The following is a 23,010-nucleotide window of genomic DNA, read 5'->3' on the forward strand; positions in this document are numbered from 1 at the left end:
CACACGTACTCACATAGAGGCACACACATTTCTTGGCTGGATAACAACACAAACTTAGTGAAATAACTATATAATAATATTGAATTTATCCAGGATTTAAAACAGTCAAAAACAGAAATTTCATAATAGTTCATCGTTATTAAATCATCAGACATAGTTCTTAACACAAACATACTGAACAATAAATTTGCTCTTTCCAAAGCGACACCATTGCAACACACATTAACACCCAAAGGTCCATGAAGCGAGGGAACTGCCCACTCTAAAATCAACATCATGTTCAGCTGTGAGCTCCAAAGTTACAGAAAAACTCTTCTGTAATCACTGCCAGAGATAAAGCAGACGCGTTAGCTGCTGTTTGGTGAGTGTTGCCCAGCAACCTCATACACAACAACATGTCAGTTTTTTTCAGAGCAAGGGTCAGAAGGGAGGCTGAATGAAATGGCCTTTGCAGCAGGATTGTGATTCCCTCTTGTTTGTACACTTTGAAAGACAAGATACATCTTCCCACAACAAATGAGATGATTGCCAAAGTGGGCCCATTAGGAGCAGAAACTTTTCCAAATGAAGATAAATGTCCACCTGTGCTGCGTTATTGTTTGGCCCCGACAAAGGAAAGGCGACATCGTCAGAGGGGAGTCGGCAGGGAGGAGAGACTCAGACGCCGTCCCCATGACTGCAACCACAACACAGATGGGCTAGCCAGGAGGAGGCAGTTCACACACACACACACACACACGCACACACACACGTACACACACACACACACACACACACACACACACACACACACACACTCACAAAGACTGAACACACTGACATGATGAGAGATGATGGCTTCACATGCATATGTACACACACATACCTGTGGAGGTGAAAAGCTCGTATGTGCGTAGCTGCATGCCTTCTTGCGTGTGTGTGTGTTTGTGAGTGTGCACGCGCACGCGTGTGTGCTTTGTGTGGGTGCAGGAAGGAGACGGAGAAAAAGAATGTGGTGGTGTGCTAATTGTGTCTCACCATGGTTTCAGAATGTGTGTGTGTGTGTGTGTGTGTGTGTGTGTCTGTCTGTCTGTGTGTGTGTGTGTGCATGCATGTCTGTGTGTGACAGGCTGGGTAAGTTAAGGTGTCTAAACACCATGGCGTGTCCATCTGTTGCCACTGCTAACCGTGGCGGTGGTCCTCGTCTGACTGTGACCTAGGTCTCTGTCTGCACAGCTCACCACTGAGGCTGACACACACGTGCATGCTCTCACACACAAACACACATATTGAAAGCCAGGCATGTGCATAGGCACACATTAACTTACTTGTTTTCCATTCCTCTATAATTTCTTTAGCCCTTTTTTTCAGTATCTTAACTGAACTTCACTTTTTATCCGTCTAAATTGGTGTGAAACATACGTATTTTTAATAATGCATTACTACTTCACCAACGGATGCTTTAATGGCCAGAGCCCTCAGTGCATTTCCTGCATGGGACAGGTTCGTTTCTCTACATATGTAATTAAGATATTGGATAATTGGGGCACCGGCATATAGATAAATCTGTTAGCTAGCGCCCCCTCCCTCTCCCCCCCCTCGCTCTTCTTGCTTGCTTCAGTTATCTCTTTGGAACAAGTGAACAGAGGCAATTGGGTTGCGCATATGAAGGGGTGTGGTGCAGACGTGAGTGTGTGCGTGCAAGCATGTTCTTCTTATGCAAACTGAGGGGTAAATCCTGGCCTCGGGGCAAGATGTTGGTGGCAGTCGAAAAGCAGGCGTAGATGAGCTTCAAACACATCTTGAGAAAAAAAACAGTGCAGGACTGAGAACCGAGGACAGACAAAGAAGGATAGAAGAAAGGAAGAAGGAGGAAGGATTCATTGTGCTGAAATCTCACCTTTCCTCTCCGCCTTTGACATCTACAGTGTGACATTTAATGCCAAAAGAAAATCTGCAGGAGAAAAAATATATTCAGAGATTGCATGACAGGAATTGTCCGACCTCTTTGGTGTCATTTGTGAGTGTCCTGTTGATGTGTGTGTTGTTGGACTGTCTGCAGTTGGCTTCTACTGCATTCATTGTCACTAAGTGATGTTCTACAAAGACAGCAATGGATGTTTTTAGCCTCTTAATTATAGAACATTTTGAATGTCAAATAGTTGCTGTTCTCATGTTCAAATTCTATGTATTTTTTGTATGTATCAGCATCTCCTCAAAAAAGCAGAAAAGTGCAGAACTATTCATGGAGATAATATTCTATTTATAATATTTTCCTACTTTACCAAACTTTTGTACGATATCTCTTCGATGGTGTACATTTCTTTGTTGTCCTCGGAAGCTCAGTACCATAAAACCAGCCTCATTGGATGTCAATTGTGACTCCCGCATCGGTAGGAAGAACATCACCTCCTTATGCAATACTAATGCAGCAAAGCTTCATAGGAAGAAGATGTTCCTCCTTGAAAGAGGAGAATCAAGGTTACTGTAACTGAGGCTTTGTATGAAACCACAAACAAATAGAACTGCATACAGCAGCAACGCTCAGCTGTAAAATGGTTCAAGTCAGATTAAATAAGATGCAACTTTCCATGTCTGGCTTTCATGGTACCCTCAAAATCACATTCACAGCCACACACACACACACACACGCAAGTACGCACACACACAAGCACAAACACACACACACCCTGCCGTGGTGATGTTTTCCAGTGTAGTGTGGTGGTGTCCTAGCTCTGGCCTTGGATGCTGCCTGGCCCTCGATCATCCATCATCTCCTGCCTGCATTCTCCTAGGGGACAGGAAGAGCATTACAGCTAGCCCTTAGAAACCAATTAAAACAGCACAAGCTGTGTGTGTGGATGTACGTGTGTGTGTGTGTGTGTGTGTGTGTGTGTGTGTGTGTGTGTGTGTGTGTGTGCGTGTGTGCACGCGCGTTTGTGTGTGTGTTGATTTATTTATTCTTGTATTCTGATTATCTGACTTTGCGCGGAGTCATGTCAGCTTATGTGTCTTTGTTCACGTTCACGTTTCCCCCTCATGTATTTTTAAGCTGCAGTATTGGCACTTGCTCGACTCCTTTATATCTCTCTGCTACTTTCTCGTTAGTTTTCTCTCTGCCTTCATGCACCCTCTTGTCACTCTCTCAGTCCCTCCATCCCACAGCCATCTTTTTTTTATCTTCCTTCCTTTATTAATTCCTCTGATTCTCCTTCCCTCCCCCCTTACCTTTCCATTCATTTTCCTTTTGTCGTCTTCTCTTCCTCCTCACTCTTTCTGTCGTCTCAAGACCCATAGTATCCCTGTCATCACACACTTCATTGGTTTCAGACTTAAGTTTTAAAATGTTTTTTATTTACTAATAAACAGAAGAAACTTTCGGACTTATTCATGTCATCTCATTCTCATTCTCTCTCTGTGTCCTCTGTTTCCCTTTTCCTTCCACTCTTCTTCGTATAACTAGCAGATGCTATCTTTGCGCTGCTGTTAAGCCGGCCACAATAGGCCTCACACAAAGCCTCCAACACAATGGGACGAATCAGAGACAAAGACAAAAACTGAGGTTTGAATGGTGGCAGAGCGCTGCAGAGTAGATCGAGTGTTTAGGATGGTAGCATTTTGTTTGTGTTGTTCAGTTTTGGATATAACAATTTGTGTCTTTGTGTGGCTTTGATAAGCAAGTGCTTATAGAGAAAAGAAATATTTGATTACCTTATCTGAAGATTGTGACTGGAGTACAACTGCCATTCATGCTTTTGTCTTCAGCTCAAACTATAAGAGAAAGAGAATGAATTAAAAAGTCTCACAAGTTTGAGCGAGGGAAGATGTGAAAGGCAAAGGAAATAGGAGAAACGCTCCTTCGAAACCCATATTGTGTCAGATGGAAAACACTCCTTAATTATATCACTGTGGCATTTCAGTTCGACCTTCATGACACCGGCCTTTGTTCCCATTGTACGTTTCTGTTAGTGGTTTCCTGTGGCTTTTTTTAGCCACCACCTTCCATAATGATGTCAGAATGGGAATCATTGTCAGATAACAGGTGAAGAAATAATGATTTAGACAGGATGGAATTCAAATCTGAGACAGTAGATGAACTAAGTGTGTGATATTTTAAGAAGCAGTTACGGTAATTGCTTTCTTGCTTAGAGGAAGATTAACAACACTGAGACTACTATTATATCTGAATGGTGGATATTACATTGCAAACGGAAGTCTGTCATTTGTCTTTATGACTATACTTTGAGTTTATACATATTAAACAAAGATATAGCATATGACATGACAGGTGCAGTTCCCTTTGTTTTTTGTCTGTATGCTAATTTTTACTAACCTTTAAGTTTTACATTTGGTGCCAAAATGGCGCCATACTGAACATTTTTTATAGTTTTTCTATGTTATGTGATTCGGTCACATCATTGTTCAGTTTTTTATCCAAAACCTATACATTTCTCTTGAGTTTCTGCTGTTAGTGGATTTACCAAGAGAGACAAAGATAATTGGATCCTTTAGTGTGAAGTTCATCATCAACTAAATCCGATAAATTAATTCAGTAGTTACTCAAACCTATTATGGAATACAAATTCCAGAGATTCCAAAATCAAGCAGGTATAAAAAAAAAAAGCATTGTTGCATAAATTACAAAGTGTTGTTGGACGGTTACTTTTTTTTCTGGGGTTGTTTGTCCATGTGTAGATTGTCGTATATCAGTCGAATCTAATTATATAATGTAAACCATAGTTCCCAGTACACAGGGTGGTGCTGTGATGTCATGACGAAATGCACTAATGGAAACTTAATCGCTGATCATTTTACCGTTCCTTCATGTCAATCCAAGTCAAATTATAACCTTCCCCACACCCCAATTTCATGACCCCTTGAAAGCCAATGTCACCCCCGTTCAACTTCCTTCCACCTCACTGCGACAAATGAAGCCACTATTCCTTGCCAGGTTCTAATCCTATTAGCTTTAGCACTAATTATTGTAGCAATGAATTATTACCAAAGGGGCCATTGTCTGCGTCATGGGCTGGATGAATGGGCCCTTCATTAGCGTACGGGCCAGCCTCGGGTAGCCATTAGCCCCGCCGCACACCTTTAGCAGACCTCCAGAGGAAAAGAAGGGGAGCAGAGGTCACTCTGTTCAGTAATTGTATTCAGTAGATTAATCGTCACAAGGTTAAATGAGAGATGTAAGCAGGGCCTTGATGGGTGGGCCCACATTAAGTGTGTGAGTTGGCAGGTTGTGAATGTTTGACTGAGTTGAGTTGGAGTTAATGGGTCCGAGATCATTTTTCATCTCCCTTAATGAGGTAGCAAGTATCTGATTCATGGAGAGTGGAAGATGACCCAAATGACTTATGTAAACTGTCATCCTGTCTGACATATGATATATGTTCAATGATGTACTGCTTTTGGGTGAAAAATCAATCGTCACATTCTTGCTAACACATGTCCCGACTAATTTGCTCTTTCATCCAGTTGTATCCAGAAACTGGGCCCAGGCAGGGGGGGACCATGCTGACCATCACGGGTGAGAACCTGGGCCTGCAGTTTAAAGACATCCAGAATGGAGTCCGAATTGGCAAAGTGGCCTGCAACCCTCAGGAGGACCAGTACATCAGTGCTGAGCAGTAAGTTGACACAGCCCCACCTCGCGTCATGAGACACCGTCGCTACAATAATGCTTGTTTTGTCACATTGAGTGAGAAAAAGATAGACAAAGGTTTAGTCTTTACTTTAATTCCCTTAATCAGAATGATGATAGCCGTATCAATGAATTTGGTCCACACTGAGAGACATTTAATGACATTTAAATAGCCTTCTGTCTAAAGAATGCTCTTCATTTGAAAGCCTCCTCTGATTCATTTTTTATTTTCTGCATTGTTGGAAATTCCCAGTGGGTGAAAGGAGTTCATTTTGTTAAAGTACATTTTGAGAAAAACCATTTGCAATAGCAGTAAACAATCGTAGTTTTTTTCTCATGAATGAACCCTTAACTGTAACTTCAGACATGCTGCCTCATTTTAATCATTTCCTTCCTTGTGTAAAGTTGTATCATGGGAATTGTTAATGAAGTTTAATTTATGCTACGCAAAAAGATCGCGGGCCTTCAGTGAAACTACAAGATGAGTCACACTCGCTATTTTATGCGGAATCCAGAGGCAGAAAATATACAATTTAGGACGAGCTGTCTCAGCTGGAGGTGTCTTCAATATTCTATTCCATCGTTGTAGCTGTCATTTGTACACAAATGCTCCATTTGCTGAGTTTTACAGCACAGTCCCAGCAGATTTAGTTTTTCCCTCTGCCCCTCACTAAAAAGGAAAGTGAGAAATATGACTTTGATGGTTTGACAGTCAGAGCAACAGAATTCTGTGCAGCTCTTGCCGACAATGACAGGTGTCCCCAAAACATATTTAGAAAATACAGGAGTGACATTTCTGGCTTGATTTATATTTTATAAAATCAATTGTATTCACACAGAACATACCATTTTTACAGCGGTACATTTCCACACTGCAACTTTTTCTTTACCGTATGTAATTTGTTGATTGCATCCAGCACCACCAACGTGTTAACTTTTAACCCTCTCAGCCTTGGAGCATTACGTTGGCCCGTTGCCATAACACCCACAGGAGGAGACGGACGAGCAGGGCATGGCTGACGTTAAGGCTGTCTCGCTAATTTAAAGCGCTGTTAGCCATGCGGTGCTATTAGCGGCTCAGCGGTACTAGTCATTCCTATGACCCCATCAGAGCTGTGGCTCAGGAGACAAGACAGTGTTATGGGACTGACAGCAGAGGTCAAATGTTAGCTGGTAGGGATGGGGAGAGAAAGAGACACTATATAACCGTTGGACAACATGTAGACACAATGTTCTCACACTGGATTTCTCAGTTCTTGTCAAAGTCTGAGCACATCTATAATTTTTGTGATTCAAGTGACACTAAATTGCAGGAAAATGGTGTACTTCTGGTTCTTCCAGCATGAGCAGGGTCATCATTCACCTTGAGTCATAAAATATTTACAAGATGAATTTGAATTTACAGTGAAAAAGTAAAGCAGTTGTCAGCAGTAAAGGACGTTTAATGAAAAGCAAAGCCTGGTATTCATTTTTCATTTATCATTTATTTGTAGTTTCCATGTGACAGTTTCATGTGTTTAATATTTCACCATCACATTCCCCACATTATTGTGATTGAAGGAGAAATCATTTTTAGTGTTGCCATTTTCACAAATGTGCCGTGAACTTTCTGTCTGTCGAGCCACATGAAAAGAGATCAAAGTAACCACCTGTCATCTGCACAGTAATGATGGAAGTCAAGCCACAGCCTCTGACTGAGACCTGTCCAGCATTTTAATCACAGACACTGTCGTAACGCCAAAGTTGGGAATAAACGGCAACAAAGGAGTCATGCAGTGCTGGATTGTGAATTTCATTTGCAGTGCAGCTACAGTCATCACTGCGTCCTGGAGGGAGGATGAGAAGCAGGAGACTTAATAACTCATCTAGGGGACGGAGAGGGGTGCTGTGTAGGATATAAGCTTGCTTAAAATAATCAACCTCTGTCTGAGTCCTTCACTCTGGACAATCAACAGTTAAACATGTCTCCACCGAGTGAAGGCAACTCAGCCACTCCTTCCCTTACTCAGTTAGAAGGAGGCTTGTGTTTACGTTATTCATTAATGCAAACACAGATCTCTGTTCTGTCGTACTGTCACAGATGTCAATTTTTGTCTCTCGACTCTGATTGGTTTTGTGTTGAGAAAAAAAAAAAAAGAATGTCTTGCACTATGTGTTCCTGACCCTCCTGTTTGTACACCCTGTGGGTTCTTGGCTTCCCTCCACATTTCACAGATGCAGTATGGCCTCCTCAAAGTTTCCTTTAGCCGTGATTGTAGAATGTTGTGTGTGAGTCCTGTGACAGCCAAATGTGTGCTGGCTCCAGCCCCCCCCCCCATCAGAAAACTGAAAGATGTATAATAATAGATTTAATTTTTGATTTTGTTTTGTTTTTTCTTCTCCAGGATTGTATGTCGGCTGAATGATGCCACAGGTTACAGGGTCCAGGAGGCACAGGTAGAGGTGTGTGTTCGGGACTGCATTCACCAGGACTACAAAGCAATCTCTACCAAGGCTTTCACCTTTGTGGTGAGTAAATGTGTGTGTGTTTACGAGTGTGTGTGTTTTTGCCAGTTTTATAGATGACCTCATGATGTTTAGTAGCCCCAGTTGACCTCCCTGTCTTCTGCCCCTCCTTAGTCTCCATACTTTACCCGGGTCCAACCTTCCACCGGGCCGCTGTCTGGAGGAACACTGATCACCATTGAAGGCAGTAATCTCAACGCGGGCAGCGCTGTGGTGGTGAAGATTGGGCTCCACCACTGTCGTTTTGACAGGTGAGTGAATGTCGATCGATCCAGTTTTTTTAGCTCTTGGTTGATCATAATCCACTGATTATAAATATGACCTTGTCTGTTGGCTGTTTTTTTTTTACAGCTGATTACTACTACTAATCAAATTTCTATGAAAGGGGGGGTGGGCCTTTGGACAGAAAGACGTCATTTTATTTTAATAAAGATAAGTTGATCCTGGATTGTTTTAGGTTTCACTTTCTTTTACATGGGGCATTAAAAACCGGGACAGTTGTGTCGGCCCTGTAAATTAAAGTTAGAGGGCACAGAGTTTAATTCTGGACAATGCCATGTTGGGACTTTGTGGGGGTACGTTCACTACTGACCATTCTGAAGTCATTTGTTGATGTCATGTTGATGGGCAAACTCACGTTTTGGCTTCTGCTCCTCTGCAGATAATTACACCCACATCATGCCTCCATGACTTTTCTGCCACCAGCTTCCATCTCTTCCCATTCTTTGGTGTTTGTTTTTTAAATTATAATGATTATCTCCGTTGTTACCAAAAAAATTCTCCCAGTCTGAAAAATGCAGCCAGAAGGATAATGACCTGCAGGACTGTAATTCGCAGCAATTATGAGAATGACAGGGTAGCCATTTGTGGGGAGTTGGGGGTGGGGGGGGTTCATATCATTGTATAGTTGTGCTCTAAAGGTCTTCAGAGGTTACATTCTGTCAGAGATTCAACTCATTTGGAAGGAATGATGATGACGGGGCTTCTAATTGGTAACACAATTTTCCCAACCTAGTGCACATGTTTGAAATATATTTATGCTGCTAATAAAATTTTCTGTTCTGTCGCTCAATTGGCATGAGATTGTTGTAGAATTTCAAGAAGGGGAAACAAAGATCCAATTTGATATGACTCTGATTGCTCTAGCCAAGACGTATATTGTTTCTTTAAGTCATGACAAATTGGCAGCAAGCGTGAGCTCTGGGCCGAACCCACTCATGCATAATGTCTGGCAAATGGCCGGGAAAATAAACTGAGAGAACCTGTGCACTGAAAGGAATTTACAGGTGAATGTTCACGCTCAGTTTCCAACTCAGAGGTTTTATTGTCTCTTTTTTTTTTCCCTTTTTTCTCTTATTAAAGCATCGATGATTTATTACAGTAGTTCTGTCCTCTCAGGCAAGAAGCAACGGGTTAAACTAATGAGTTTGGACGTCACGTTCTCTTTATGTCACATCAAAAAAAGTAAAGGCCAATTTAAAGCTCTGCAGCATCCCCAGAAAGGTGAACATAATAGTCTTGGCCTTTCATTCACTGAACTGCAATAACCTTTGTGGCCAAAGTAATGAACTGTTTGAATCCAACTCTTTAATATGACTTTATATTCAGTGCTTTAATCAAAGCCTATTTACCCCAAGTCACTCATCCTCTTATCTCCCTCTGCAACCCCTTTTCTCCCCCACCCCTTTATTCTGTATCCCCTCTTGGCTTTCTTTTGTGTGGTCGCAACCTTGTCAAAAAAAAAAAAAAAACTACGTTATAGGCACCCTTGAAGGCGACAGTGTTGTGAAAATGGTTGCCATGGAAACACAGCACTGGTGAAAAGTGTGTGCTCTCTTTTTATATTGTCCAGTTTTGTTTTTTTTCTTTCTTATTCTATCATGCTCTCCTGGAATTGCTTCCTGGGAGACAGTGGGGATATATCTGAAGAAGATATTTTTTGCTTTCCCAAGCTACCATGCTAGCCGCTGGGATCAAGCCACAAACTGTGTTCACACTCTTTCTTGCTCACCATCATCCTCCATGTTTCAGATAATCGCTGCCAATCACGCCTGCATGAACACCACTGTCCACACTGTTGGACCAATGACACAAAACATGTACTTATACAATGTTAATCTTGTATTTATTCGCAAATTCAATGACCTTGATAACGTATAAGTGAACCTAGTTAGTGTACGGATAATGCACATATGGTATGGAGGTATGCACACATTTGCCATGCAGTAGACAGCCGTCCTCCTGCTGCTCAGCCAGCACTGCCGTCCCCACACCGTGACACGCTGGCCGGAGGTATGGTGAAATCAGCCACTGGAGTGGAGGACAAAGTTTCTGGCAGCAGCACAAAGTGTCCCAGCAGTTCACAGCTGGCTGCCTGTCTGCTCTAGAGGGAATTACATCACACAGAGAGACGACCAGCCTGATCTGTCATTTCAGATCTGTCAGCCAAAGGAAGCGCAGGAGGGAAGGAGAGACATTCTTGGAAAGAATGACACACTCACACACACATACACACACACACACACACACACACACACACACACACACACACACACTCACAGACCTTTGAAGTGCAGCACTGTGATTGGGTCTGATGAAACCATAGCAGGACAGGCTGAAATGTTGGCCTTGTGGATAACTGTATGATTATTATGTGTGCAAATGTGGCTGGTATTTTTGTCGCTTGATTAAAAAGAAGTGAGTTACCTAATGGAAGACTTGAGACTTCCTTCATTTCAATGCAGTCACTCCATTCCGTATCCATTCGGACATTAAGCTACCAAATACTGCGACTTCCTCTCAAGATCCTCGTACAGCTGCCACACTCCAGTGACCTCTATAAGTAACATCTCTTTGTTTCTGTCTCCTGTCCTCCCATCATCTCCTGCTCCTCCAGGCGGAGCAACAAAGAGATAGTGTGCGTGACCCCGGCGGGACAAGCCCCAGGCACCACCCCAGTCATGGTTGACATCAACGCTGCTGAGCTGAGGAACCCAGAGGTCAAGTTCAACTACACCGAGGATCCCACCATCCTCAAGATCGAGCCTGACTGGAGTATCGCCAGGTGGGAACAGTCTGGAGTTTTTCCCTCCGTTTGTTCGGATGTAACAAAAATGTGCCTTTTGTGTGAAAGTTGAGGATTTTTTGTTGTTGTTCCAAATAGTCAAAACCAATTGGTCTCCAGTATCGATTGAATCCTTTCATGTTAACCCTGGAAATGATTCACAGGACTGCTTTGAAACATGGCCAACACATATCAGTGTACACTGTTGCATTTTTTATAGTACCTCTGTATCTGACTTGATGAGCTATCATTGTCTCATACATTAACACATGATACGATTTCACCTTCTTGAATGTACATCAGCACCGTGTTTAATGTATGATAGATAGACACACATCCGTAGGACAGACACAGATGCATCAATACATTATTAATGTGTTTCGGTGGTTGTTTCATACATTAATATCTCCTAAACAAGGATTGAAATATGAGCTCCATATACAAGGTGATGAACATATTATTCTGCTGCCATACTCCCCAGTTTGGCCTTGAAGAGAAACATTACTTAAATATTCCTCCCTATTTTCACTCTCATCTTGTTTTTCAAAGGCACATTATTTATTCTGTTTATCTTTATGGTTTCATAAGTAAATGTTTGAGAGCAGGAACGGCAGTGAAGCAGCCTCCTGAAGCACCGCATTGCAAGTTGATGAGCTGCAGCAGAGATGTATCTTTAAATATTACTTGACTTATTGAAATGAGACTACATAGCCACAGGAAGATTTCCTGTGCAAACACAAGCTGTGCTGTGGAGAAAAAAAAAATCTTCGAGCCTCCAAGTACTAATGGGTTCACTAGCATGACCTAAAAACTTCTCTCCTCCCCAACTCAAAAACGAAGCCAACACATTCACTGTTGATTGTGTCATTAAATACACACACAAGTATTTATTCAAATAATGGATGGATTCCAAAAAACAGAGAATAATTACTTGCACAAGTTGTGCTTCAGAACTGTGCTGCTCTTCACTAGATATTTCACTTTTTTTACTGGGCAGAATCACCCCATAGGATGTTCAATCATAGATTATTCCACTGGGCACATTGTCTGCACAGACTGTAACATTCTACCGCGCAATAATCACAGATGGTTGAGGTAAAAATGGAAGACACATTTAATAGTCAGACAGAGTCTCTCCTCGTGCAAAACAGGTGTGAGAAGTTTCATTTGGAATGGGATGGGATGAGACACTGAGAGCGTCAAAGAGAAATGGGAATGAAAGTGCTTCCTTCACCCTCCGGGGGATAAAAACCTAGACACACGGCGTGTGTTTGATGTTTCGCTCAGTGCTCCTAGAGGAGCAGGTGCACGGCTCTCTGGGTCTGCGATTTTGTTGCCACATCCCGTTTGGTGATGTTTTTGATGTGGCCATTGTTTCTGGTATTCCTCTAGCAATGAAATATCCTGATCTAAATCTCATGGTTCTGCTCAGTCGTCAGTCCACTTGTGTTCACCACTTCATCATCTGTCGCCAGCTTTTAAGAGTGAAAAGCACTAGACCCTCATCCTGCTAGTTCTTCCACCCTTCAGTGGACCATTTTCATCTGAAGGCCTGGGATTAACTTCACCTCCCTGCCTCAGATACTTACTCCTCTACTACCTTGAGGTGGACCTTTTATTTTATGAGCCTTGCATCTGAGACAGCACAGAGAAAAAACATCAGAAACATTCAAATAGTTTCCTTCAAAGAAGAACACAACAGAATTTTATATTGTTGTGTTGTATTTTGTTTGCTCACTTATTAATCTTCAGTCAGAACTCCTCACATCCAATTAAGTTCATCCTCTCTGGCCACAGAGTCAGTTCGGAAGGCAGTGCAGGGGGAATGGAACTCTCAGTCATAATTCAGTGTCTTTAATGGTCATCATCACTTTAGCCTGAATATGTCACAGGTTAAAAGTCAAGGTAAAGGTCTTAGAGCATATCTGATCACTAGCAGCGGTGCTGTTCCTGAATCTGTCAAATGCTGAAAAAACGTCACAGCAAAATGTTAAAACTCAGTGGATTTCAAGAGGTGCTGAGGAGAGGCCAAAAGATTTGGCTCATGGTAATAATGCTACATATTCACTTACTCTCCCCTCCAGTCCCCATATCGGTTTAAAGAAGCTTTTATCATTCATGCAATGGTTTTAGTGTTAGTATCATTATCTGAAAATGGGCTTCCATGAATAAGCAGGCAAAGGGCTGCAGCAGGAGTGAGCGCTAAAGGTAAATCGCCAAATGGAGGGCCCTCTTGGTTCCCACAGAGAACACATTTATTAAAATTTATCTCTGCTGAATAGTGAATGCTCTTGGACCTGCAAGAAAAAGTGAAAAATGTTCTTCCATGAATATGTGGCACAGAAGTGAGCATAGAATTACCTTATTTCCTTTTTTTTTATTTCTACCATATCATTGTATTTGTATTTTCTCAACAATAAGTTTTGTTATCTTTCTTTTTAGTGGAGGAACTATGTTGACCATTACTGGAACCAATCTGGCCACCATCAAGGAGCCCAAAATGCGAGCCAAGTATGGAGCTGCCAAGTCAGAGAATGTAAGTAGCTGAGTCCAGACACCCGTACACAGTTTTTATTGACAGAACGAAGAAGGGTGATTTTATTTGGCAGGTGATATGGAATGAGACCGATGCAGACAGGTTGCTCTCTTTTTTAGCCCTCTCTCTGCTCTTTCTCCCTGTGGAAAAAACTGATTTTCAGACAATAAACACACTCGGAGGACATTGACGCACACACCTGACCTATCGGTCAACCAGCCAAGGGCCCATTTTCTGTTTGTTTTTGATGTTGAATTTCCTTTTAGCAGTTTAACCTTTGAAATGTCAACCAGCAATAAAGTGGCTCTGGCAAATCCCTCTCTCTTCACCTAGCACCATGGGGCTGAGCTAACCTTTCACCCATTCTTGAAAGTAAAAATAACTCTGCTTTTTCCTTTGTCCTCCTCTCTGCAGTCATTTTTTCACCTGATTAATGCTTTTATTGACTTATAAATACTTTGTTGTTGTTGGGTGTGGGTGTGGGTGCCAGAGAGAGACTTTACACCCTGTTTGCGACTGAACGTGCTAGCCTGTGTCCCATAGAACATAATGCAAAGCTATGACATGCTGTGAAACTTTGGAAAGGTTAGCTGTTATCATTGGCTGTCCTCTCCTGTTACTTTGTCATTAAGCTCTGATTTGACTGATTTCAATCAAAGAAGAACACATTTCAAAATGATACTAACACTGATTACAACCCTGATTTATTTATTACGCCATCCTCGTCCTTTTTACATCATTATTGAGACTTATGTCATTACTGAGTCGCTCATATCAGATGGCCCTGATTCAAGAGTCATGCATGTTAAAGTTTAGATAAAATGTTTGACTACTATTTTTGATTCATTCCAGCCGTGCAAACAATATCGATTAGGTGCAATCCTGTTTCCAAAAGTTGGGACACTGTGTTGAATGTCATTAAATAGAGTGTGGAATGATTTGTGAAGCACTGAAACCACATTTTTTCATTTCTAAAAGTTGGGACAGGGTCATGTTTACCACCATATTGCATCACCTCTTCTTTTAATAACACGCTGTGAGTGTCAGAGAACTGAGGGAACCAATTGGTATTATTTTGAAAGTGGAATGTTTTCCCATTCTTGTGTGATTTTAGGGGGATTTCAGGACTTCACTCTCATATTTTATGTTTCGTAATGCACCAAACAATTTCAATGAATGAAAAGTCATGACTGCAGGGAGGACAGTTTAGCATCCAGACTCATTTATTACAGAGCCACGCTGTTAAATATATAGTATGTAATTTTGGTGTCGTCATTCTGAAATAAGAAAGACCCCTGGAAGGAAAGGGAAAGGAAATGTTGATTTCTTTAGACAGGTAAGGGGGAGGGAGGGGGTCACCAATAAGATTCAGAGTCAGACCATATAAAGAACACCTTTGTAGATTTATAATGACCAAATGTATAGTCTAAAACAGTGTGTATACTGTTTACTCATTGTTAGACGCTGTGCCCCTTTTCTATAAAAAAAACTATTGAAAAGACCAAATCAGCATGGACAGGAGGTTTTAAAGGAAAGAATTAATGACATAAAGTCAGATTTTATTCAATCATGGGGGACATTAGATCAAAATAAAAATGATTCTGAACCTTAGTTACTGTCAAGAGCTGATATTCCTTAAATGAACTGAACTGCTGTTAATTTCCTTTCTCTAGACAGGCTGTCTGCAGTCTCAAGTGGAATGGAAAATAAATTTCGGCAAACATAGATTCCAGGCAATTGGTGATACATTTGCCAGCACTGCCTGTCTGTCAAATGCTGCTGGATGTGTACCAGACATTTGTTATGGAAGAAGCTCAACGGATTGATACTTACATGTTTTTCTTGTTCTGTTTCTAAATCTGCATTTCATTATTGTGTTTGATGATGTTGCTTGAGAGTTGCTTTTGCTTTTGTTGCAGAGCATTAATGAAGTTTCTTTTGTATTTGTATTTATTAGTAGTTATTCATGGAGGTGTTGCAAAAGAGGCTGTCTAATAAATGAGACTGGGATGTCTGAGGAGGTGTTATTTTCTTTGTTTTTTGCCTTGTATGTGCAGTAGTATTGAGTTGACTTATGACTAAAATGTTATATTAACTTCATGCTACATTTTCTCTCCTGTTCTCCTCATTCTCTCCTTTGTCTTCTCTGGATGTCTTTCTTTCTCTAGAACTGCACTGTTCTTAACAACACGGTGATGGTGTGTCTGGCGCCTTCTGTGGCCGGATCTGACAAAGGCTTCTCAGAAGTAGGCAGCAGTCCAGATGAGATTGGCTTTGTCATGGATGATGTGCGCTCTGTGCTGGTGGTAAATGAGACTTTCAGCTACTACCCAAACCCTGTGTTCGAACCTCTGAGCCCCTCAGGCATGCTGGAACTGAAGCCCAGCTCACCACTAATACTCAAGGTAAACGACCAGGCTGTTTTTTCTCAACTCTCAACTGCCTTATTTTACATTGCTTCTCTTCTTTTCATGAGTCTTCTCTTGATCTGTCTTAATGCCCCCTGCCAAAGGGGTAAATAGAATCGCCTCATATAAGGTTTATCTTTTTTTCTTTTTACTGTGCTTTTAGCTACGTCTTTTATATTTTCATCTTTTTTTTTTCTTTCATCACTTTATTTTGTTTCTGGTGCATGGTCCCTTTCAAATAGTGGTCCATTCTTTGATGGATTTTTATGGAAGTTTTTTTTTTTTGTATGACTGTGGAGGAAATGTCTTTTCAAATGGTCAGCCGAAGGTCAGCACATAGTTGAACTCCAGAAGAAAATAGCAGCATTCCGGAAATGTTACGTATTGGTCAGCAATATAAAGCCTCAGTATCTCAAATAGTTGTTTTAGAAAATGCTGCAGGGACCTCCATTTCAGCGTCCACCACAATTTTTAAGAAATGATTTGCTCCAAACAATTCTTAAATCCATCCTTCCCTGTCTTTGAGAGTTTTCATTCAATTTCACCGTGATTTGTTTGTACCTCAATCCAAGAAGATGTTGGAGGATGATCTTTTTCTGCTGTCTGAATGGGGTTTGGAGATCTGTACAGGAAAAAAATTGCTTCTAAAAATACCCTGCTTCAAAAAAATCCAGAGAAAAATTAAAACATACCTTATAAAGTGGATCTTTGTGATACCTCCAGCTCTGATTTTATCAGATAACTTCTGTAGACAGAGTTGATGGCATTCAACCATGGAGGTAACAAACACTCTAGAGTACATTCATAAAGGCTTGTGAAGGCTTTGCCCAACCCGGCCTTGTTGCCTGTTATGCCCTAGCCAAAGAGGAGCATGGGATACGTCTGTACATTGGTACAGGAAATGGTTTATCCAGCTGTACTATAAGAATCAAAATTTCTTATGGGCTTCGTCAGCCACTGAAGGCGTGGTTCTCATTATATATCCACAGCAGCATAAATCATGGACACAGAATTTAGTATCATTTCACACACTGGAACGTTAAATCCTCCAGAGTGAAACAGAAAATTATGCTAAAAATAATATTTCGTGAAAAAGTTTGTTTTAGGAAACAAGGGAGAAGTGCTCCTCTGTCTCCTTTGCCTTTCACTCTGTAATGGAAAGCTCTGGTTGCTTTGTTGCTCTACATAAAGAATTGTAGAAAAAAGCCAGAGAAAAACATCATTCTAATGAATAATTGCTGAAAATTTAGATGTTAAAATCTGAAGCAATCAATAGAGCAGAGAGGAAATTACCATCAGGTCTTGATCCAAATAATCTAATTGTTATTTGGCTAAATAAACAACATTCATTTCATTTTTAACAGAATTTTGTCGGAAAACCGGATAAGGCTTCATCAGTTTTTGGTTTTGTGCCCTGTTATAAATCCCTACGGTGACACACTGTGTAAGCGTGTGCGTTATGACCAGGTGTTTGTTTGCAGACAGCTGACCTGAAGGCATGGTCAGTTTCTTGTGGGAAGTTTTATCTGGCAGCATCAGTTGCACAGTTGCCATAGTTACCTGTCATTTTCAGTACCTTGCACTCTTTTGGATGTCTGCCAACTGATCAAAATGATTTTTCACAGCAGCATTAATCACGTAAGAGTGAACGCCTTTGCACAGACTGTAAATAACAGAGGTATATGTGTCTGTTTCCAGGGCCGTAACCTCATTCCTTCAGCTCCAGGAAACTCTAAGCTCAACTACACGGTGCTGATTGGGGAGACGCCCTGTGTTCTTACCCTGTCGGAGAGCCAGCTGCTGTGTGAATGGCCCAACCTGACTGGAGAACACAAAGTTACTGTGAGTCAAACTGATGCTTGTCTTCATTACTGTTTGCTGTGATGTGCATTTCCTCATTACGCTGACTTAATACATCCGTGCAGACTGTTAATACAGACATCATCTCCTTCTGCCATCGCCATTCGTCTCATCTTCATCGATATGCTGTTTCCACTTTGAAGCTTTTTTACTTTCAAATGCAAATATAAACCATATATCGTGCTTTTAGATATGTTTGTGACCAGATTTGTACATTACAGTCTGGAGGAGGTGGCATTTTCTGGGATTTGAACAGTATTGATATTCATTACAGACCAACAAAATGTCTACTGAGCGTAAGACTGGTCTGCGCCTGTTTTTACCCTCCTGTGGTATTTGATAGTTGTTTTAAATAATTTAAATGTTATTTTCAGGAGGAATACAACTAAAAAAAAAACACATAGGAGGTTGAGATGTTGCTTCCCCCAACCCAGATATCAAAACATGTTGGGATCTCTGGCCTACATGTAGCCCCACTCACAGTTTGGATTATTATTACAGGATATTTGATCAGTATGAAGCCTTTATCATGGCTATGGCCATGTAAACATAAAATATAGGCGGAACTAAAGCTTTTTGATTAAAAGTTTTCATTAATTTTCTGTGTCCGTTTCTGTGGTTTTTTTAAGCTGCTACACAATGAAGAGAGTACAGGGTAACCTTGTGTATGTTAATCCCCTAGGTCCGCGTTGGAGGCTTTGAATACTCCCCAGGCACCTTACAGATCTACTCAGACAGCCTACTCACTTTGCCTGCGATCATCGGTATCGGAGGAGGGGGTGGCCTGCTCCTGCTGGTCATTATCGCAGTCCTGATTGCTTATAAGAGGAAGTCACGAGACGCCGACCGCACCCTCAAACGGCTGCAGCTACAGATGGATAACTTGGAGTCCAGAGTGGCCCTCGAGTGCAAGGAAGGTGAGTTTAGACAAATCCTGGTTATGAAAGCCACGTGACGCTAACTAATCCACTTTAAATCTGTCTCCCACTGCACTTAATTTTCATGGGGATGGAAAAACTCCTGTTTTCTAGGTTTACCCACTTCTCTCTCAGCAATATACTCGACTCACTATTTCTCCCTCCCTCCTCCTGCAAACAGTCTCCCTGCTGTTAGGTGGCAGTGGAGTGTGTGTTACCAGAGGACCCCTTTGATCTGAGCCAGCCACCAGATGTTAGCTCTCCACCCCAGGAGAGAGCTGCCTGGCTGGCCTCACCACCATCAACACCGAGGGAGGGACGGAGAGATGGGGGTTAGATAGATGCAGGGCACAAAGGTGGGAAAGCGGCATAGAATATATGATTATATGGAGGGGAGGGTGGTTGGCGGCATCTGACAGAGGGAGCGAGAGGGAGAAGAGAGGCTTCATCGCCAACACATTAGCATATATTCATTTGGCTCCGGTGAGAGCCTACTGTTGCTGTGACTGCGGAGAGGGAGGTGGGCTGGAAGAAAGGAAGTACCGATAACTGTGGTCATTTAAAGAGATTTGTATGTTTTCTTTGCTAAGTCTAATTTATTGCTGCCAAGAGAATGTGCAGAATTCTACCTGCAGTGCTAATATGAAGGAAGAATCAAAACATGGGTGTTAACAACATGACATCGCTCCAGGAATCTAGGAAAGATAACATTTATGTACCTTTACTGAATATTTCACTTTCTATGAGTCACTTTGATTCTTTTCCAGTCCATGCCTGGAAAAAGAGCTGGGTTCCCTCAAAACTGGTTTCTCCAGTCGGACTGTCCATCAACAGAGGTTGAGAGATTAGATAAAATTAGCAACAATATTTTCCAACACAGGGCATCCTCCTTGTTGCTGCATCCATGACACATTAAAACAAAAAATGCAACAGGCTCAGTTAACTCTTGATGATAGGTAATATGCATCCCATGCCTCTGTGTTTTCACCTGTGTTTGCGTTTCTATACGTCTGAACCTCAAGTCTTCACGTCACTGCTCTTTTACAAGAATGTGTGATCACACACCAACCAGCCACTGGCAGTGTGTGGCACTGAATCCTGGCGCCCTGACCCTGTCTGTCCTCCACTGTCACCACTGTCTTCAAGATTAGAACAGGATGGATGGCGGGACGGGGTTTTACTGAGAGAGACAAATAAGGCAGAAAATTTGCGAGAGAAGAAAGGCAGGAAAGGTGGACACTGAAGAAGAGATAGATGGAAAGATTGTGCGAAAGAGAAAAAGAAAATAAAGATGGAAGTCTTATGCGAAGATTCTCAGGAAATAAAGGGATGGTGATGATGTTAGTAATAAATTTGATTGCCAACAGGTCGGCATGTTGGAGTAAAAAGAAGCTAGTAAAACATAAAGTACAAGTAATATACAAGTAAAGAAAGAGATGGTTAGGAAGCAGAAAACAGAAATTTATCAGTCATATAAAAATATTGACTTTGCTGATAAATGAAAGAAAAAAAGTGGAGAGTAGATGCAGGGCGGGGGAGAAAGGAAGAGACGGATTATAGATGCAGAGAAATGGATGGCACAACAAAGATGGAGGTATGGAGCAGACAGCCAATGGGAAGACAGAGGTGACCTCAAGATTTCACTTTGAAGGGATGAACGAGGGTGAAAAAAGAGTAGAGAGATAGGGTCAGACAAGCCATCTGTTAGTCTGCTGTAGTTGCTGTGTCGTAGTTGTGTACCCATCCAGGTGGACACATTTATTTAACTACAGATATTTTATATTTGTTTGCCGTAACTACTTTCAAGCACCCTGCTCTGGGTATTTAATTGTTTGATGTTAAACGTTTTGGTTTTACATTTGAAAAAAAAGCTTCTCTGCTTCTCACTATAAGCCTTACAAATATTGCTGTGACCCACACTCCCTCTAAAGAGACATTCTCCTCTGCCAACTACCGATCGTTTTTCCACCGACAGACATAGTAGTTTGTTTGGGATGAAAGAAGAAAATAGGACAGGTCTCAGTCATTAACTGATTTACTAACAGAAGAAAAAACAGTCTGAATTGATCCGTGTGTCAAATGTATTCAACTACAGTAAGAGATTTTTTATTCTGATGAGTTTGTGTTTGTATTTAATCTTCAGATGTTGACACTTCAGGCTATATTTTAACCCTGCTCTTCTCCTTTGTTCAGCCTTTGCAGAGTTGCAGACAGACATCCATGAGCTCACCCAGGAGCTGGACGGAGCAGGAATCCCCTTCCTGGACTACCGCACCTACGCCATGAGGGTCCTCTTCCCTGGGATAGAGGACCATCCTGTGCTCAAGGAGATGGAGGTACGGGTCAGTAGAGTGAGCTCCGCATTACACCCAACCACACACTAAATGAACGATAGCTGTCCTGTATGTACACTGTTATAAAGAGTTTTTACACGTGCATTCACTGGAGAATTGTTTTTATTTTTAAAAAGTCTAAATGGATCTTGCGAACCTTGGAAACGATGATTACTTTTAGTTGATTGTGTGTGAATGATTACACTGGTGTCTGTCTGTGTTATTACTCTGGTGTTCTTTCATCCTCTTAGTTACGGGATCGAGGCAAATGATGGTTCAATTCCAGAATAGTGTGAAAAACATTTTTGAGAAAGTAACTGAGGACAAGCTGCTGTTTGATGTAACACAGTGAAAAGAAGGCTCTATTTTGGGGAGAGAGCTCCACTAAAGCTTGGCAACACTGATTGCCTCTGCTTGATCAGGCCTGTTTGAGGCTCCTGAAGTAGCAGTGCTCACACAGTCCATAAACCCGTCTGCCCTCCATAGAGGAACCTTCCGTCACGTCCATGAACTGTGTGCGTAGACACTAAAAACCCATCATTTTTCTGTATATATTCGACCGTCAGACGCAACATGACATTAAGATGCACACTTGCACTCCTAGTGACACGCTTGTAAGATGGGGGGATTCCTGAAAATGGGCTCATAGATATCCGGTATCTGACGTGCTATCAGCTGTACTCCAAAGGGATAGTGTAGTGTGACATTGGATTTTCATTTGTATGGCCCAGGCAATCACAGGCCACAGTGGTGCACCAGCAGGCAGATCAATTTCTTATTACAGCATGAAGCTCACATTCTCACTTCAAACCTCCTCTCCCTCAGAAGGGGGGGGGGGGCACCTGCCCATCGCTTTGGGAGAGAACGATAATTGGGAGGGTTAAAGAGACCGAGAGAGAGATAGCTCAAAAAAGGTGGAGGAGCATTTGGATGATAATGGATTGTAAAACAAGAGTGGAAACTTTTAAAGTTTTCTTTCATGGAGGTGTTCGGAAGCCGATTTTGTCTTTATGTAAGATAAATATATTTTGCGTTTCTCCACATCCTTTGATTCTGATCTCAACTTTTTATTCCACATCATCCCCCTCATCTCTTTACCTCTGATACTGAATCAATCACCAATTTTGTTTGCCCTTTGCTTTCATTACCTCGCTCCCTCTATGCCGTCTTTCAATCTTCTCTCTCTATGTCCATCCCATGATTGTCTTCCTTCCATTAACCATCCTGTCCTCACACTCCTCACCATTCCAGGTCCCTGCTAACGTGGAGAAGGCCCTGACGTTGTTTGGTCAGCTGCTGACTAAAAAGCACTTCTTACTGACCTTCATCCGCACCTTGGAAGCGCAGCGGTCCTTCTCCATGCGGGACAGGGGTAACGTGGCCTCCCTCATCATGACAGCACTGCAAGGGGAGATGGAGTATGCCACGGGCGTCCTCAAGCAGCTTCTGTCTGACCTCATCGACAAAAACCTGGAAAGCAAGAACCACCCGAAGCTGTTGCTTAGAAGGTAAGAAAACCAAGAGGGAGTTAGTGGTCCAAAACTAAGAAAAACATGTCGCTAATGCAGAGAGTTCCCCCACTGTGGGTTCAAGTTCGAGGTAACATCCTGTCGTTTATCACTTACTGTAGTGCTGTAAGTAGTGGTACCTGCCTGAGACCTTTTCAGTCCTCGAACCAGAGGAGAACTGTTGTCATTGTCCTCCGTTGTTCTTGGATACATTGTGATGCTCATCACGGCAGTGAAGTAGATCAAAAAGGAT

General features: G+C 41.9%; 1 protein-coding gene across 2 annotated transcripts in view; it reads left to right on the forward strand.

Annotated features, from left to right (window-relative positions):
- plxna1b (plexin A1b) overlaps positions 1 to 23,010 on the forward strand; it is a 178,073-nt gene that overhangs the window by 140,301 nt on the left and 14,762 nt on the right. For both annotated transcript variants that reach the window (XM_068314660.1, XM_068314661.1), the window contains exons 13-22: positions 5,461 to 5,612; positions 8,011 to 8,134; positions 8,246 to 8,382; positions 11,028 to 11,195; positions 13,638 to 13,731; positions 15,900 to 16,136; positions 17,838 to 17,981; positions 18,682 to 18,916; positions 21,110 to 21,252; positions 22,501 to 22,757. In XM_068314660.1, coding sequence (XP_068170761.1) covers positions 5,461 to 5,612; positions 8,011 to 8,134; positions 8,246 to 8,382; positions 11,028 to 11,195; positions 13,638 to 13,731; positions 15,900 to 16,136; positions 17,838 to 17,981; positions 18,682 to 18,916; positions 21,110 to 21,252; positions 22,501 to 22,757 — 1,691 coding nt within the window. The remainder of the gene's footprint in view (positions 1 to 5,460; positions 5,613 to 8,010; positions 8,135 to 8,245; positions 8,383 to 11,027; positions 11,196 to 13,637; positions 13,732 to 15,899; positions 16,137 to 17,837; positions 17,982 to 18,681; positions 18,917 to 21,109; positions 21,253 to 22,500; positions 22,758 to 23,010) is intronic.

Source organism: Antennarius striatus, chromosome 5 (genome assembly GCF_040054535.1).
Source record: "Antennarius striatus isolate MH-2024 chromosome 5, ASM4005453v1, whole genome shotgun sequence".
Classification (NCBI taxonomy): domain Eukaryota; kingdom Metazoa; phylum Chordata; class Actinopteri; order Lophiiformes; family Antennariidae; genus Antennarius; species Antennarius striatus.